Raw genomic sequence first — 14,699 nt, forward strand, 5'->3', positions numbered from 1 at the left:
AACATAAATATCGTGGAGGCTATGTTGATTTTGTTTCAAGTACATGCGTGAACATGTGCCAAGTCAAGCCACTCGAATCATTCAAAGGAGGATACCACCCTATCATACCACATAACAACCATTTTAATAGCATGTTGGCACGCAAGGTAAACCATTATAAACTCCTAGCAAATTAAGCATGGCATGAGCAACTATAATCTCTAATTGTGATTGCAAACATGTTTCATTCGTAATAGGATGAATCAGGAACGATGGACTAATCATATTTACAAAAACAAGAGAGGTCAAGTTCATACTAGCTTCTCCGTCTCAATCAGTCCATCATATATCGTCATTATTGCCTTTCACTTGCACGACCGAATAGTGTGGATAATAATAATAGTGCACGTGCATTGGACTAAGCTAGAATATGCAAGCATTCAATACATGGGAGAAGACAAGGTGCTATGGGCTCTTTATTAGATCAACAATAATGCATATGAGAGCCACTCAACATTTTCATCATGGTCTTCTCCTCTTGAGCCCCAAAGAAAAAGAAAAGAAACAAAACTATTTACACGGGAAAGCTCCCAACAAGCAAAAGAAGAACGAGAAATCTTTTTGGGTTTTCTTTTTAATTACTACTACTACAGGCATGGAAAGTAAACTAGCTAAAAGCTACAACTATTTTTTTGGGTTTTTCTTAAGGTTTTTCAAACACACAAGAAGAAGGCTTAAAAAGAAAATAAACTAGCATGGATGATACAAAGAAAAGGTAATAGTCTCAACGTGTTTCTTTTCAAACATCAGTCTATAGTTAAGCATATTATTCTTATTCTTAACAATAAAATCATGTGCTACCATGCTCTTATCATCTAGAAAATATGAGGCAACAACTTTTATGCTTTCTCATAATGCCTAATAGGTATGTTAAAGTGTGCAGCAAGGCGCGAGGCGAAGATGCCTCCTAAGACAGGACCCTTCGTACGATTCAGATTTAACCTTTTAGCAACAATAGCGCCTAAACTAAAAGTAGCATCACGAAACAAAGCATGGCGCAAAATAACAATATCAGGGCACTAAGATTTCCACAGTTCCCGCGACCAATTAAGCATCTACTAGCAAATATTGCAAAGTATCATAGAACAGGAAAGTGTATGCTGGTGATTCTTGCATCGGAAACTTTCCTCGTTTCCCCTACAGCAATCATATCAATAAATCCCTCCACATCATTACGATGTGGTTCCTCTATGCTGCCCTCAAAGGGTATCCTACACACCCGGCAAAAATCATAAAGCGACATCTCCTTATGCTCATCATATAAATAAAATTCCACCGAAGGTGGTGATCTCCCAGCATGGAAATGAAAATTTTGCACAAAAATATTGGTGAATAAGAGATACTGTTCGCGCTGGTCGTGGAGGAAGTCGGTGAGGCCTGCATTCTCAGCCAAATAATAGAAGTCTTCATGAATCCCGGCTTCTCTCAAGAACTCATCACAAGGACATTCACACGGCTGAACCTCTACAGCACGAGGAAGATTATACTTGGGCTTCTTATTTTATTCACTTTGCTTATCCTTAGAGCTTCGGCTCGATGAGCCCCTCAAGAATCTCTTCATCTTTTTCTGAAAATTTCTGAAATTTTTAGTAACTTAAAATAAAAGTGAACCAAACTCAACAAAATTGATAGCAACTACTCCTACAAGTGCCTAGGGATTATATCATGCATTAAAACTACTTTTGACCACATAAATTTGACATGCAATCTCAAGAATAGGGTCACCTAAGCAGCAAAAATTTGCAATAAATAAAGCACTAGAACAAAAACTAATTGGACCATTGGAGGAGTCACATACCGAAGAACAATCCCCCAAAGCAGTTTTGTGAATGGAGCTTTGAGCAAGGAGATCGAAAATGGCAGCAAGATGAGCAAGCACTCGGGTTTGAGCTGGTGGATGATTTTTTTCTGGAGCAAGACGAAGTGTGTGGGTGCAAGGATAAGTGGAGGGGACCCACATGGGGTCCACGAGGCAGGGGGCGCGCCCATGGGGGTAGGGCGCGCCCTCCACCCTATGGGCACACGGTGGGTCCCCCTGATGTGTTCTCAGTGCCAATAATTCTTAAATATTCTGGAAAAAATCATATTTCATTTTTAGGGCATTTGGAGAACTTTTATTTTTGGGGTATTTTTTATTGCAAGGATAATTCAGAAAATAGACAGAAAATACTATTTTTGCTTTATTTAATATAAATAACAGAAAGTAAAAAGAGGGTACAGAAGGTTGTGCTTTCTAGCTTAATCCATCTCATGCTCATCAAAAGGAATCCACTAACAAGGTTGATCAAGTCTTGTTAACAAACTCATTCCAAATCGCATGAAACCGGAGAAATTTCGAATAACACTAGGTTACCTCAACTGGGATATGCACATCCCCAATAATAAGAATATCATATTTCTTCTTGACAATAGGAAGAGGAAATTCAAAACCTCCAATAGTGATTGTTGAAAATTTTCCAATCGAATTGATACTGTGGACTTGAGGTCATTTCCTCGAAAAGTGTACTGTATGCTCATTACCATTTACATGAAAAGTGACATTGCCTTTGTTGCAATCAATAACAGCCCCTGTAGTATTCAAAAAGGGTCTACCAAGGATAATCGACATACTATCGTCCTCGGGAATATCAATAATAACAAAGTCCGTTAGAATAGTAACGTTTGCAAGCACAACAGGCACATCCTCACATATACCGACAGGTATAGTAGTTGATTTATCGGCCATTTGCAAAGATATTTCAGTAGGTATCAACTTATTCAAATCAAGTCTACGATATAAAGAGAGAGGCATAACACTAACACCGGCTCCAAGATCACATAAAGCAGTTTTAACATAGTTTCTTTTAATGGAGCATGGTATAGTTGGTACTCCTGGATCTCCAAGTTTCTTTGGTATTCCATCCTTAAAAGTATAATTAGCAAGCATGGTGGAAATTTCAGCTTTCGGTATCTTTCTTTTATTAGTAACAATATCTTTCATGTATTTAACATAAGGGTTCATTTTAAGCATATCAGTCAAACGCATACGCAAAAAGATAGGTCCAATCATTTCAGCAAAGCTCTCAAAATCCTCATCATCCTTTTTCTTGGATGGTTTAGGAGGAAAAGGCATGGGTTTCTGAACCCATGGTTCTCTTTCTTTACCGTGCTTCCTAGCAACAAAGTCTCTCTTATCATAACCTTGATTCTTTGATTGTGGGTTATCAAGATCAACAACAAGTTCAATCTCTACATCATTATCATTGCTAGGTTGAGCATCAACATGAACATCATCATTAACATTATCACTAGGTTCATGTTCATTAACAGATTGTGTTTCAGCATTAGAAATAGAAATATCATTGGCATTCTCAAGTGTGTCAACAACAGGTTCACTAGGAGCATGCAAAGTCCTATCATTTTTCTTTTTCTTCTTCTTAGAAGAACTAGGTGCATCAACATTAGTTCTTTGAGAATCTTGCTCAATTCTCTTAGGGTGGCCCTCAGGATACAACGGTTCCTGAGTCATTTTACCCCCTCTAGTCATAACTCTAACAGCATTATCATTTTTCTTATTATTTAATTCATTGAGCAAATCATTCTGAGCCTTAAGTACTTGTTCTACTTGAGTGGTAACCATAGAAGCATGTTTACTAATAATTTTATGTTCACCTTTAACTCTAGATGTATAATCACTCAAGTGTTCAAGCATATCAGCATTACGTTTCAATTGTCTACCAACATAAGCATTGAAGTTTTCTTGTTTAATAATAAAATTATCAAACTCATATAAGCATTGGCAAGCGGACTTATAACAAGGAATATCACCTTCATCAAATCTATAGAGAGAATTTACCTTTACTACCTGTGTCGGGTTATCAAGACCATGTATTTCTTCAATAGGTGGTAAATTCTTAACATCTTCAGCTTTAATACCTTTTTATTTCATAGATTTCTTTGCCTCTTGCATATCTTCAGGACTGAGAAATAGAATACCCATTTTCTTCGGAGTTGGCTTAGGAGTTGGTTCAGGAAGTGTCCAATCATTTTCATTACTCAACATATTATTCAATAGCAATTCAGCTTGATCAACAGTTCTTTCCCTGAAAACACAACCAGCACAACTATCCAGGTGGTCTCTGGAAGCATCGGTTAGTCCATTATAAAAGATATCAAGTATTTCATTTTTCTTGAGTTGATGATCATGCAAAGCATTAAGTAATCGGAGAAGCCTCCCCCAAGCTTGTGGGAGACTCTCTTCTTCAATTTGCACAAAATTATATATTTCCCTTAAAGCAGCTTGTTTCTTATGAGCGGGGAAATATTTAGCAGAGAAGTAATAAATCATATCCTGGGGACTACGCACACAACCAGGATCAAGAGAATTAAACCATGTTTTAGCATCGCCCTTTAATGAGAACGGAAACAACTTAAGGATAAAATAATAGCGAGTTTTCTCATCATGAGTAAACAGGGTGGCTATATCATTTAATTTAGTAAGATGTGCCACAACAGTTTTAGATTCATAGGCATAGAAAGGATCAGATTTAACCAAAGTAATTCACTCAGGATCGACAGAGAAATCATAATCCTTATCAGTAATAAAGATAGGTGAAGTAGCAAAAGAAGGGTCATATTTCATTCTAGCATTCAAAGACTTTTCTTTAAGCTTAGCTAATAATTTCTTAAGATCAGGTCTATCATTGCAAGCTAAGAAGTCTCTAGCAGTTTCTTCATCCATAACATAACCCTCAGGCACAACATGCAATTCATATCTAGGTGGAGAATCTTCATCATCAATTTCATCAATATTATCAGTTTCAATAATTTCAATCTCTCTTACCCTAGCAAGTTATTCATCAAGAAATTCACCTAGTGGCACAGTATTATCAAGCGTAGAAATAGTTTCATCATAAGTATCATGCAAAGCAGAAGTGGCATCATCAATAACATGCGACATATCAGAATGAATAGCAGGTGTGGGTGTCACAAGTTTACTCAAAACAGAAGGTGAATCAAGTGCAGAGCTAGATGGCAGTTCCTTACCTCCCCTCGTAGTTGAGGGAAAATCTTGGTTCTTTGATCTTTCAAGTTCTTCATAGTGACTAGTAGATATAAATCCCTAGTGACTCAAAGAATAGAGCTATGCTCCCCGGCAACAGCGCCAGAAAATAGTCTTGATAACCCACAAGTATAGGGGATCGCAACAGTTTTCGAGGATAGAGTATTCAACCCAAATTTATTGATTCGACACAAGGGGAGCCAAAGAATATTCTCAAGTATTAGCAGCTGAGTTGTCAATTCAATCACACCTGGAAACTTAATATCTGCAGCAAGGTATTTATTAGCAAACTAATATGATAGTAGTGGTAACAGTGGCAAAAGTAATGATAGCAGTTTTGGTTTTATAGTGATTGTAACAGTAGCAACGAAAAAGTAAATAAGCGAAGATCAATATATGAAAAGCTCGTAGGCAATGGATCGGTGATTGATGTCTACTACACAACCTTCTTCTTGTAGACGTTGTTGGGCCTCCAAGTGCAGAGGTTTGTAGGAAAGTAGCAAATTTCCCTCAAGTGGATGAGCTAAGGTTTATCAATCCGTGGGAGGCGTAGGATGAAGATGGTCTCTCTCAAGCAACCCTACAACAATATAACAAAGAGTCTCTTGTGTCCCCAACACACCCAATACAATATTAAATTGTATAGGTGCACTAGTTCGGCGAAGAGATGGTGATACAAGTGCAATATGGATAGTAGATAAAGGTTTTTGTAATCTGAAAATATAAAAACAGCAAGGTAACTAATGGTAAAAGTGAGCATAAACGGTATTGCAATGCGTTGAAACAAGGCCTAGGGTTCATACTTTCACTAGTGCAAGTTCCCTCAACAATAATAACATAATTGGATCATATAACTATCCCTCAACATGCAACAAAGAGTCACTCCAAAGTCACTAATAGCGGAGAACAAACAAAGAGATTATTGTAGGGTACGAAACCACCTCAAAGTTATTCTTTCTGATCGATCTATTCAAGAGTCCGTAGTAAAATAACACGAAGCTATTCTTTCCGTTCAATCTATCATAGAGTTCGTACTAGAATAACACCTTAAGACACAAATCAACCAAAACCCTAATGTCACCTAGATACTCCAATGTCACCTCAAGTATCTATGGGTATGATTATACGATATGCACCACACAATCTTAGATTCATCTATTCAACCAACACAAAGAACTTCAAAGAGTGCCCCAAAGTTTCTACCGAAGAGTCAAGACGAAAACGTGTGCCAACCCCTATGCATAAGTTCATGAGGTCACGGAATTCGCAAGTTGATCACCAAAACATGCATCAAGTGGATCACGTGATATCCCATTGTCACCATAGATAAGCACATGAAAGACATACATCAAGTGTACTCAAATCCTTAAAAACTCAATCCGATAAGATAACTTCAAAGGGAAAACTCAATTCATCACAAGAGAGTAGAGGGGGAGAAACATCATAATATCCAACTATAATAGCAAAGCTCGTGATACATCAAGATCGTTCCACGTGAAGAACACGAGAGAGAGAGAGATCAAACACATAGCTACTGGTACATACCCTCAACCCCGAGGGTGAACTACTCCCTCCTCGTCATGGAGAGCACCGGGATGATGAAGATGGCCACAGGAGAGGGATTCCCCCCTCCAGCAGGGTGCCGGAACGGGTCTAGATTTGTTTTTGGTGGCTACAGAGGCTTCTGGCGGCTGAACTCCTGATCTATTGTGCTCCCCGATGTTTCTAGGGTATATGGATATATATAGGCGAAAGAAGTCGGTCAGGGGGGCCACGAGGCGGCCACGAGGCAGGGGGCACGCCTAGGGGTAGGGTGCGCCCCCACCCTCGTGGTGGCCTCGGGACTCTTCTGGCCCACCTCCGGTACTCCATGGGCTTCTTCTGGTCCAAAAATGATCTCCGTGAAGTTTCGGGTCAATTGGACTCCGTTTGATTTTCCTTTTCTGCGATAGTTAAAAACAAGGAAAAAAACATAAACTGGCACTGGGCTCTAGGTTAATAGGTTAGTCCCAAAAATCATATAAAATAGCATATTAATGCATATAAAACATCCAAGGTTGATAATATAATAGCATGGAACAATCAAAAATTATAGATACGTTGGAGACGTATCAGTGATGGATAATTATGTCGGATGCGATTCCTCATGCAATAGTTATAACATAGGGTGACACAGAACTAGCTCCAGTTCACCAATGTAATGTAGGCATGTATTCCGAATATAGTCATACGTGCTTATGGAAATGAACTTGCATGACATCTTTTGTCCTACCCTCCCGTGGCAGCGGGGTCCTATTGGAAACTAAGGGATATTAAGGCCTCCTTTTAATAGAGTACCGGACCAAAGCATTAACACATAATGAATACATGAACTCCTCAAACTACGGTCATCACCAGTAAGTATCCCGATTATTGTCACTTTGGGGTTAACGGATCATAACACATAATAGGTGACTATAGAATTGCAAGATAGGATCAAGAACTCACATATATTCATGAAACATAATAGGTTTAGATCTGAAATCATGGCACTCGGGCCCTAGTGACAAGCATTAAGCATAGCAAAGTCATAGCAACATCAATCTCAGAATATAGTGGATACTAGGGATCAAACCCTAACAAAACTAACTCGATTACATGATAAATCTCATCCAACCCATCACCGTTCAGCAAGCCTACGATGGAATTACTCACGCACGGCGGTGAGCATCATGAAATTGGTGATGGAGGAAGGTTGATGATGACGATGGCGACAGATTCCCCTCTCCGGAGCCCCGAACGGACTCCAGATCAGCCATCCTGAGAGAGTTTAGGGCTTGGCGGCGGCTTCATATCGTAAAACGCGATAAATCCTTCTCTCCGATTTTTTTCTCCCCGAACATGAATATATAGAGTTGGAGTTGAGATCGGAAGAGCACCAGGGGCCCACGAGGCAGGGGGCGCGCCCAGGGGGGTAGGCGCGCCCCCACCCTCGTGGATAGGGTGTGGGCCCCTGGCCTTGATTCTTTTGCCAGTATTTTTTATATATGTTCCAAAAATAATCTCTGTTGATTTTCAGGTCATTCCGAGAACTTTTATTTCTGCACAAAAATAACACCATGGCAATTCTGCTGAAAACAGCGTCAGTCCGGATTAGTTCCATTCAAATCATGCAAGTTAGAGTCCAAAACAAGGGCAAAAGTGTTTGAAAAAGTAGATACGTTGGAGACGTATCAAGGAAGAGGCTCCATTAGTCATTGATCACGTCGCCATAGATGAGGATGAGGATGACGATAACACTGAACAGTATCTCAATACTGGCGCCTATGATGAGTACTCAGGGTTTGAGCGTCATGAGTCGGTGCATGAATTGCTGCCTCCGGAGGCTAAACATATTATATACGAACTTCCAGTAGGAAAGAAGCATAGGAAGAGACGGAGGAAAGGCAACAAAGCTGCTTCTATGATCCAACTACCTCCGCAGCCTCGGGTTAAAGACCGTATACCTATCCCCGATGCAGCAAAATGGCATGTCGCCGGTGAACCAATCCTACCTAAGGCGGCATTGGAGGCCACACACGGCAATCTAAGGGGACTTCATGAGGATGTGATGCGGTGAGAGAAAAGCCTCATCGCCTCGGAAAATCCAGGATACCCACTCTATGTGGTTAATGTGCCGCGGAAAAGCTCGTACATCCACTCATGCCGCGTGGACAAGTTCTTCCTTCGATTCGATTACATCTTCGACATGTTTCACTTGAAGAAGCTGGATTTTACGTTTGTCCGCCTTTATGCCTTGTACATGAACTACATCATCGGGATTGAGCAGATACCTTATATGTGTGTCGTTGACCCGTACTACACGCACGATGGCTTCTTGGCAGGTTGCGCAGAGCACCGTGAATACGCAAGGGACTACATCGTCGAATTCATGGTCGCTAATAAGGACAAGGAGGCGATTCTTGTGCCTTATCATCCCATGTAAGTCATCCGCGCGGATATCCTTCCTTCGATTTCAATCATTCATTTGCATAGTGGAGGCTAATTAATTTGAGGTGTACTTATTTTGCGTAGCGGCGGGTGCGCCGTCCTCATCATCCTTTACCCCCGATACTCCCAGGCTCTTTACTTGGACTCGTCGAAGAACATGAACAAAAAGGATTACACCCACATCAAGTCTGTTCTCGACAGTGCTATGTTTTACTACGGCGTACGGGGTGGAGAGGTCAAGGACAAGAAGAAAAGGGACGGCAGGCCCGCATTCGGCCATAAGACCGACTTCTACTGCATCCAGCAACCGAGTGATTCTCTTAGTGATGGATTCTATGTCCTATACCACATGCTGGAGTACAGACGGGATCATCAGGACCTTTGCATGTCACCTAAATCCGGCGATGCCCATATTCTGCAATGGGCAAAGAACGTAGGAGATATCCCAGATCATCGACTTCAAGCTGAGTTCTATCACATCCAGCATGAACTTTCCCAAGTCATCATGAAGGAGGTCCTCGACAAAACAGGTCTGTTCTACGAGGAAGGGCAAATGTCGTGGGAAGAAGTCCGAACACGCGTAGCCGCTCAACGTCTCGACATGAAGCCTTTCACTAAGCTCGGGGACTATCTCCCTGACTTGGATGGATGGAACGACATGTTGGAGTGATTGTCGATATATGACAATGTGTCCGTTTAGTCCATACTTTCTGGATGACGAAACTTTGAGTTATGCACGACGAAACTTTATTTATGATGTAATTAAACCGTCCTCCTCAACTAGCGAAGATCACTCTGGTTAGGGCATTTTGGGTACGATGAACTTTGTTATTTATGCTTATGATACGTTGCTTCTATTTTTGCCAAGTCTGTCTCTTTTTGTTGCTCAACTATGTATGTTGCATATCATCGACTCATGTGACGATGCAGGTGCATAGATCATCGATGGCGAAGAAGTGCAACGCCAGGAGTATACGACGAGTGGCCGGAGTGTCAGGCCCCAGGTGTACCGGTTTTCGGTTTCCGAGCGACAGCCAGTAGTTAGTTTAGGTTCACGCTAATGCGAGAGAGGGATACGAATTCATGTACTGCATAGTTTCACTCTCACTCATAGTGATAGCTCTTCTTTCGTATATCATTGTTTAGATGGATGATGATGTAGTTGCAAGTAATCGAGACTTGTATCGCTATTTTCGAGATGATGACGAGAGACCATTTTGTGTTGGATGATGATTATGATGATGACATGATTTGATGCTATGGTTACATTTGTATGTGTGTGATATGCTAAAGATTCTTGTATAAAGCCTGTTCAAATACAAAACAAATATGCAGAAAAAAATAGCAGTAGCGAGTGGAGAAAAGTTAGCGGTAGCGTGCCACTAGCAGCAGCGCGGTCTAATAAAAAGCGCTAGAGCTATTAGCAGTAGCGTGCTTCCATACTGTTCGCTGCTGCTACGTTTGTATAGCAATAGCGCGGGCAGACACGTCCCTGCGCTGCTGCTACAGGTTAGCTGTAGCGCCGTATCAGTAGCGCGGGACCCTGCGCTACTGCTATACCTAAAACCCGCACTGTTGTTAGGCTTTTTCTTAGTAATGCATGTGACCTCGACAGATTGATGTATGCCCCTATCATAAAGAAAATTACGTACTTGATGTCACTCCATGAAAAATGTACTACTCATGTAGTCTCGTACGAGTAGTAAGAACAAGGTTAGCGATTGCCTAGCAAATTTTGCCTGGAACTACTCTGCGCCGACACTCGGTGAACGATTTTCAGACGACACCTGATCCAGCGGCCGTGTGACACTTGCTCCTCACCATGCATGGTTGGATGAATAGCATCGTCTCAAAATCGGCCGGACAGTGTCATCTTTATAGCGGCGCTCAATTTTGCCAGATGGCAGAACCATGGCTTGGTTTTTAGTCTCCTGGTGCACTTGAGTTAGCTCCAACAGATTTTAATAACATTGTGATTGAGTAATTGTGATTGAGTAATACAGAGTTTTCATCCGGAAAAAAAAGTGATATATGTGTTCTTGCTGGTCCAAATCCGCATGATCTCGCAAAAGACGGCAAGTACAGGTTGATCATACGCCCTGCACACAAGCTGTGAACGTCGGCGATCCATTTCCGATCGGATGTGTGCGGTTGCGTATTTGGTGGATGCATTATTTTTAATATAAAAACTAAATGTTACTAAAATTTAACCAGCAAGCACCAGTGGTCTAGTGGTAGAATAGTACCCTGCCACGGTACAGACCCGGGTTCGATTCCCGGCTGGTGCAAGTTTTTTTTTGGTTGAATCATCCTCTTGTGCACGTCGATGCCGATTGGCCACTGCCCTACTGCGCATCGAGCTTCACACAGAAACCATATGAGCTGCAAAACCGAATTATGAATCCCCATTTACAAGCATCTTCCTCTTACAGCAGGTAGTGTAAGCACATGATCAATTATTTCGGTAGAATAATCATCTCGGCGAGCGCGCGACTAGAATCTAGAACTCGTCGACGGTGATGGCGCCTCTGACGACCTCGTATGCCTCGCGGCTGCGCGACTTCTTGATGCCTACGGCGAAGTAGACCTTTGCGGCGTCGGCCTTGACGGCGGTGACCCTGGCCCAGACGAGCACCTTGGCTTTGAGGCCCTCCACCCCCGTCAGGCTGCCCTTGTCCAGCGTGCCGGTCACCGTGGTGTCGAAACGCAGCTCGGAGCCGTCCCTGTAGCCGACCTCGCAGACCGCCGGGATGTGCACCGTCAGCCGCCGCGTCTCCGGCTCGAACTCGTAGTTGGTGGCCTCCCGCGGGAACAACCCCGCCGGAAGGTCGTGCTCCTGGAGCAGCTCCGCCAGCGGCTTCTGCATCTTACCCTTGAGCTTGTTTACCAGCCATTTTGCTCCGTCCCCGACACTGGTTGAGAGCGACTGCACCACCAATAGATCATCAGCCAGAGGAATACATCGAATCATAGATCTTAATTATCAGAGTCGGATTTCAAATTTGTTATAGCGAGCTTGAACGTCGAACCAAAAGTATCACATGGCGGTCCAGCCAGGATCGATCTAAAACCAGAAGGAAAACATGCTAGCGAGAACAGAAACAATACCATGACCAAACAATAATCAGGGGAAATATGGTGCGACAACAGAACAGAACAGAAGATTGATGAGACGGTGTCTCATGCACGGACCTCGATGTCGTCACCGGCCGACGACATCTCTTTGTTGGCCCTCTGCCCCAGCCAGTAGGAGCCCATCTTGTTCATGATCTCATCCATGGCTCTCCCAGCAAGCAAGCGCTTATCCCTCTTTCTCTCTCTGTACTCTGCTCCCTCTATGATATTTCTTGCTCTGTTTCTTGGTTTCTTGGGATACCATGCGTTCGCAGGAGGAGGGAATTGTGGGGAGCCTCGTCGTTGGCCAGGACAGGATCAAGGCAAGACGAGGAGAAAGAAAGTGGCGATCCATTACCGCGTGAAAGAGACGGGTCTCGTATGGCTTGGTCGTTGAGACGGCTGCGCGTGTTGAAAAACGCCGGCTGTTGATGACATGTGTGACTTGGGAGGTTGGGTCACCTCGCATTCCAGAAACCTCCGGGATGGCGGTAAGGGAACGGTTGTATGTGGTACTAATGGGTCCTCATTCTCTATGGAAGATTGTTTGGGAGCAATGTGTGTCGCCCAGAGTTGTTTTTAAAGAAAGAGAACCCCGCCCTTTGCATATAGGCGATGCATGTAGTCATTTTATTAATTATTCACAAACACCTTATAAAGAAATACAACAGTAAATCTAAATTCATCGTCTATCATTTTATTAATTATTCACAAAGACCTTATAAAGAAATACAACAGTAAGTCTAAATCCATCCTCTAGACAACAACTGTCGCTACTCCTATTCAGTTGATACAGGGATGCTGATAGTATGAGCCTAATACCAAACAGACCTCGCAGCCAAACCTAATATCTAAGACCTAAGGCCACAACCAAGCCACTTGCCGGGTATAGGGCACACACTGGTCCGGCGCGCTCTCAGAGGCCGCCGCCGCCAACTGCCACCAGTCCATCTTTAGAGCTGAACTGACGCATCAACCTTGCCCGGTCTAGCTACCGTCGACGCCACCACGGTGCCAAACGGCACCACCTCCCTGCGCGCGAACTGTTGGGCACGTCGCAGTCGCCGCCGATACACCTTAGCATCATGCCACCAAGTATCACCAGCCGACATAGCTTGAAGTCTTTGGAAGATTTGTCGTGCGTAGCACCTGCCGAACAGGCATGACAAAGCACCTGCCGGCCAGACATGATTTGACATTTTCACCGAAGCTACATGCAAGACGAAGCCGCTCCACCTCCTGCCTCTAATTTCCAGCGCTGCTCCACAAACGATGCTCCCAAGAGAGAAACGACACCGCAATGTTATCATCGTCCGATCTGGAAGACCAGATCCTACGGTTTCCCCCGGAGCAGTACGAGTGGGTCGACAGTAATTACATGACGATGCCTTCATCAGGGTAACGACGCAGAACGCCGCCGTTGGATCATCGGCAACTACGTCTCCCCTACTCGCAGCCGGTACTAGATGACGGATCCCGAGATCCGAACACCCAGCCTCAGGCGGACCACCTCTGACGGAAGAGATAACCACCGCCGTCGGCTGCACCGGTCAGAACAGATCTGATCGGAGGTGCCACCGACGAGACCACCAGGCCTCCACGCCGCCATCGCCGATCTGAAGGCAGCATGCACGCCACCGCAGCCAAGTCGGCTGCCGCCGACCACACCCGTCGCCGCCTTCCGAAGGGCCAGCCGTTGCACCCGCAACCCTGGCCGCCACCTGTGACTAGGCCGCCCGCCACGCCAAGCCATCATCGTCCGAGGACGGGTCGGCCTCCCGCCGCCTGCCGCGGCCATCCGTCGCGCCACAGATCACAGATCGGCCGCGCCACCACACGCCTTGGGGTCCGCCCCATCCTGGAGTCGCGAGAGAGAGGAGATCCCCCGCCACCGCCATAGACCCTCGGGCTTAGTGTAAGGGCATATTTCTCCTATGTGGTTTTGATGATTGATGACAGTGCAGTTGCGGACTAATCGTGTGCATTGAGCATTTCGGATATCTCATGTCTAGACACAAGACGATTCGGTGCCCCTCGGAGCCTATCGAAGACGACGGTTCTCTACATTTCTTTTCGGTGGATTTGGGTCGTAGGAAAGCCGTACTATTAAGAGGGGGTCCGCTTCGGAAAGGTTAGGGCGGAATCAACACGTACACATATGTTCCTTTGCACCACCTTTCCTTCACTTTGATGAAGCACCTTACGTTTATCCATGTCTCTGCGATATGAAGGCTTCCAAATGCTAAAGACTTTGTGGCGTGCGGTAGTACTGCTAAGAGAGCAGTAGTACCGCAGAGGCGCGCGATAGTACCGCTAAGTTGAGCGGTAGTACCGCTCCTGGCGAGCGGTAGTACCGCTGCCTCCAGCCCTGACGATGAAGCGTGCGGAAGTAGGTGCGGATGTAATTTTTTACTTCCGCTCCTACGCGGTAGTACCGTGCCAGATTTTTGCACCACTCCGAACTCTGCGGAAGTAGTTACGGAAGTAATTTATTTATTACGTGCACTTCCAGCGCCAGTTGAGCCTACAGTAGTGT

At 44.0% G+C, this 14,699-nt stretch overlaps 1 protein-coding gene and 1 non-coding gene across 2 annotated transcripts; one reads left to right on the forward strand and one right to left on the reverse strand.

Moving 5' to 3' along the window:
• The first annotated feature begins 11,266 nt into the window (after positions 1–11,266).
• TRNAG-GCC lies at positions 11,267–11,337 on the forward strand. The gene has a single exon. It is a non-coding gene; the product is annotated as a tRNA-Gly (tRNA).
• A 90-nt stretch (positions 11,338–11,427) lies between these two features.
• LOC125553928 (uncharacterized protein At5g01610-like) lies at positions 11,428–12,529 on the reverse strand. The gene is made up of 2 exons (XM_048717577.1): positions 12,242–12,529; positions 11,428–11,975 (listed from the first exon to the last, which is right to left on the reverse strand). The coding sequence occupies exons 1-2, from the start codon at positions 12,326–12,328 to the stop codon at positions 11,550–11,552; spliced, it is 513 nt and encodes a 170-aa protein (XP_048573534.1). The 5' UTR covers positions 12,329–12,529; the 3' UTR covers positions 11,428–11,549.
• Between the last annotated feature and the right edge of the window lie 2,170 nt (positions 12,530–14,699).

This window comes from Triticum urartu, chromosome 4 (assembly GCF_003073215.2).
Source record: "Triticum urartu cultivar G1812 chromosome 4, Tu2.1, whole genome shotgun sequence".
NCBI classification, from domain to species: Eukaryota; Viridiplantae; Streptophyta; class Magnoliopsida; order Poales; family Poaceae; genus Triticum; species Triticum urartu.

Bases quoted from the DNA above. Each gene is read 5' to 3' on its own strand.
- LOC125553928 (XM_048717577.1), bottom strand. From the start codon at position 12,328: ATGGATGAGATCATGAACAAGATGGGCTCCTACTGGCTGGGGCAGAGG. The intron at 11,976-12,241 runs GTCCGTGCATGA...TTGGTGGTGCAG, and splicing joins CGGCCGGTGACGACATCGAG to TCGCTCTCAACCAGTGTCGG.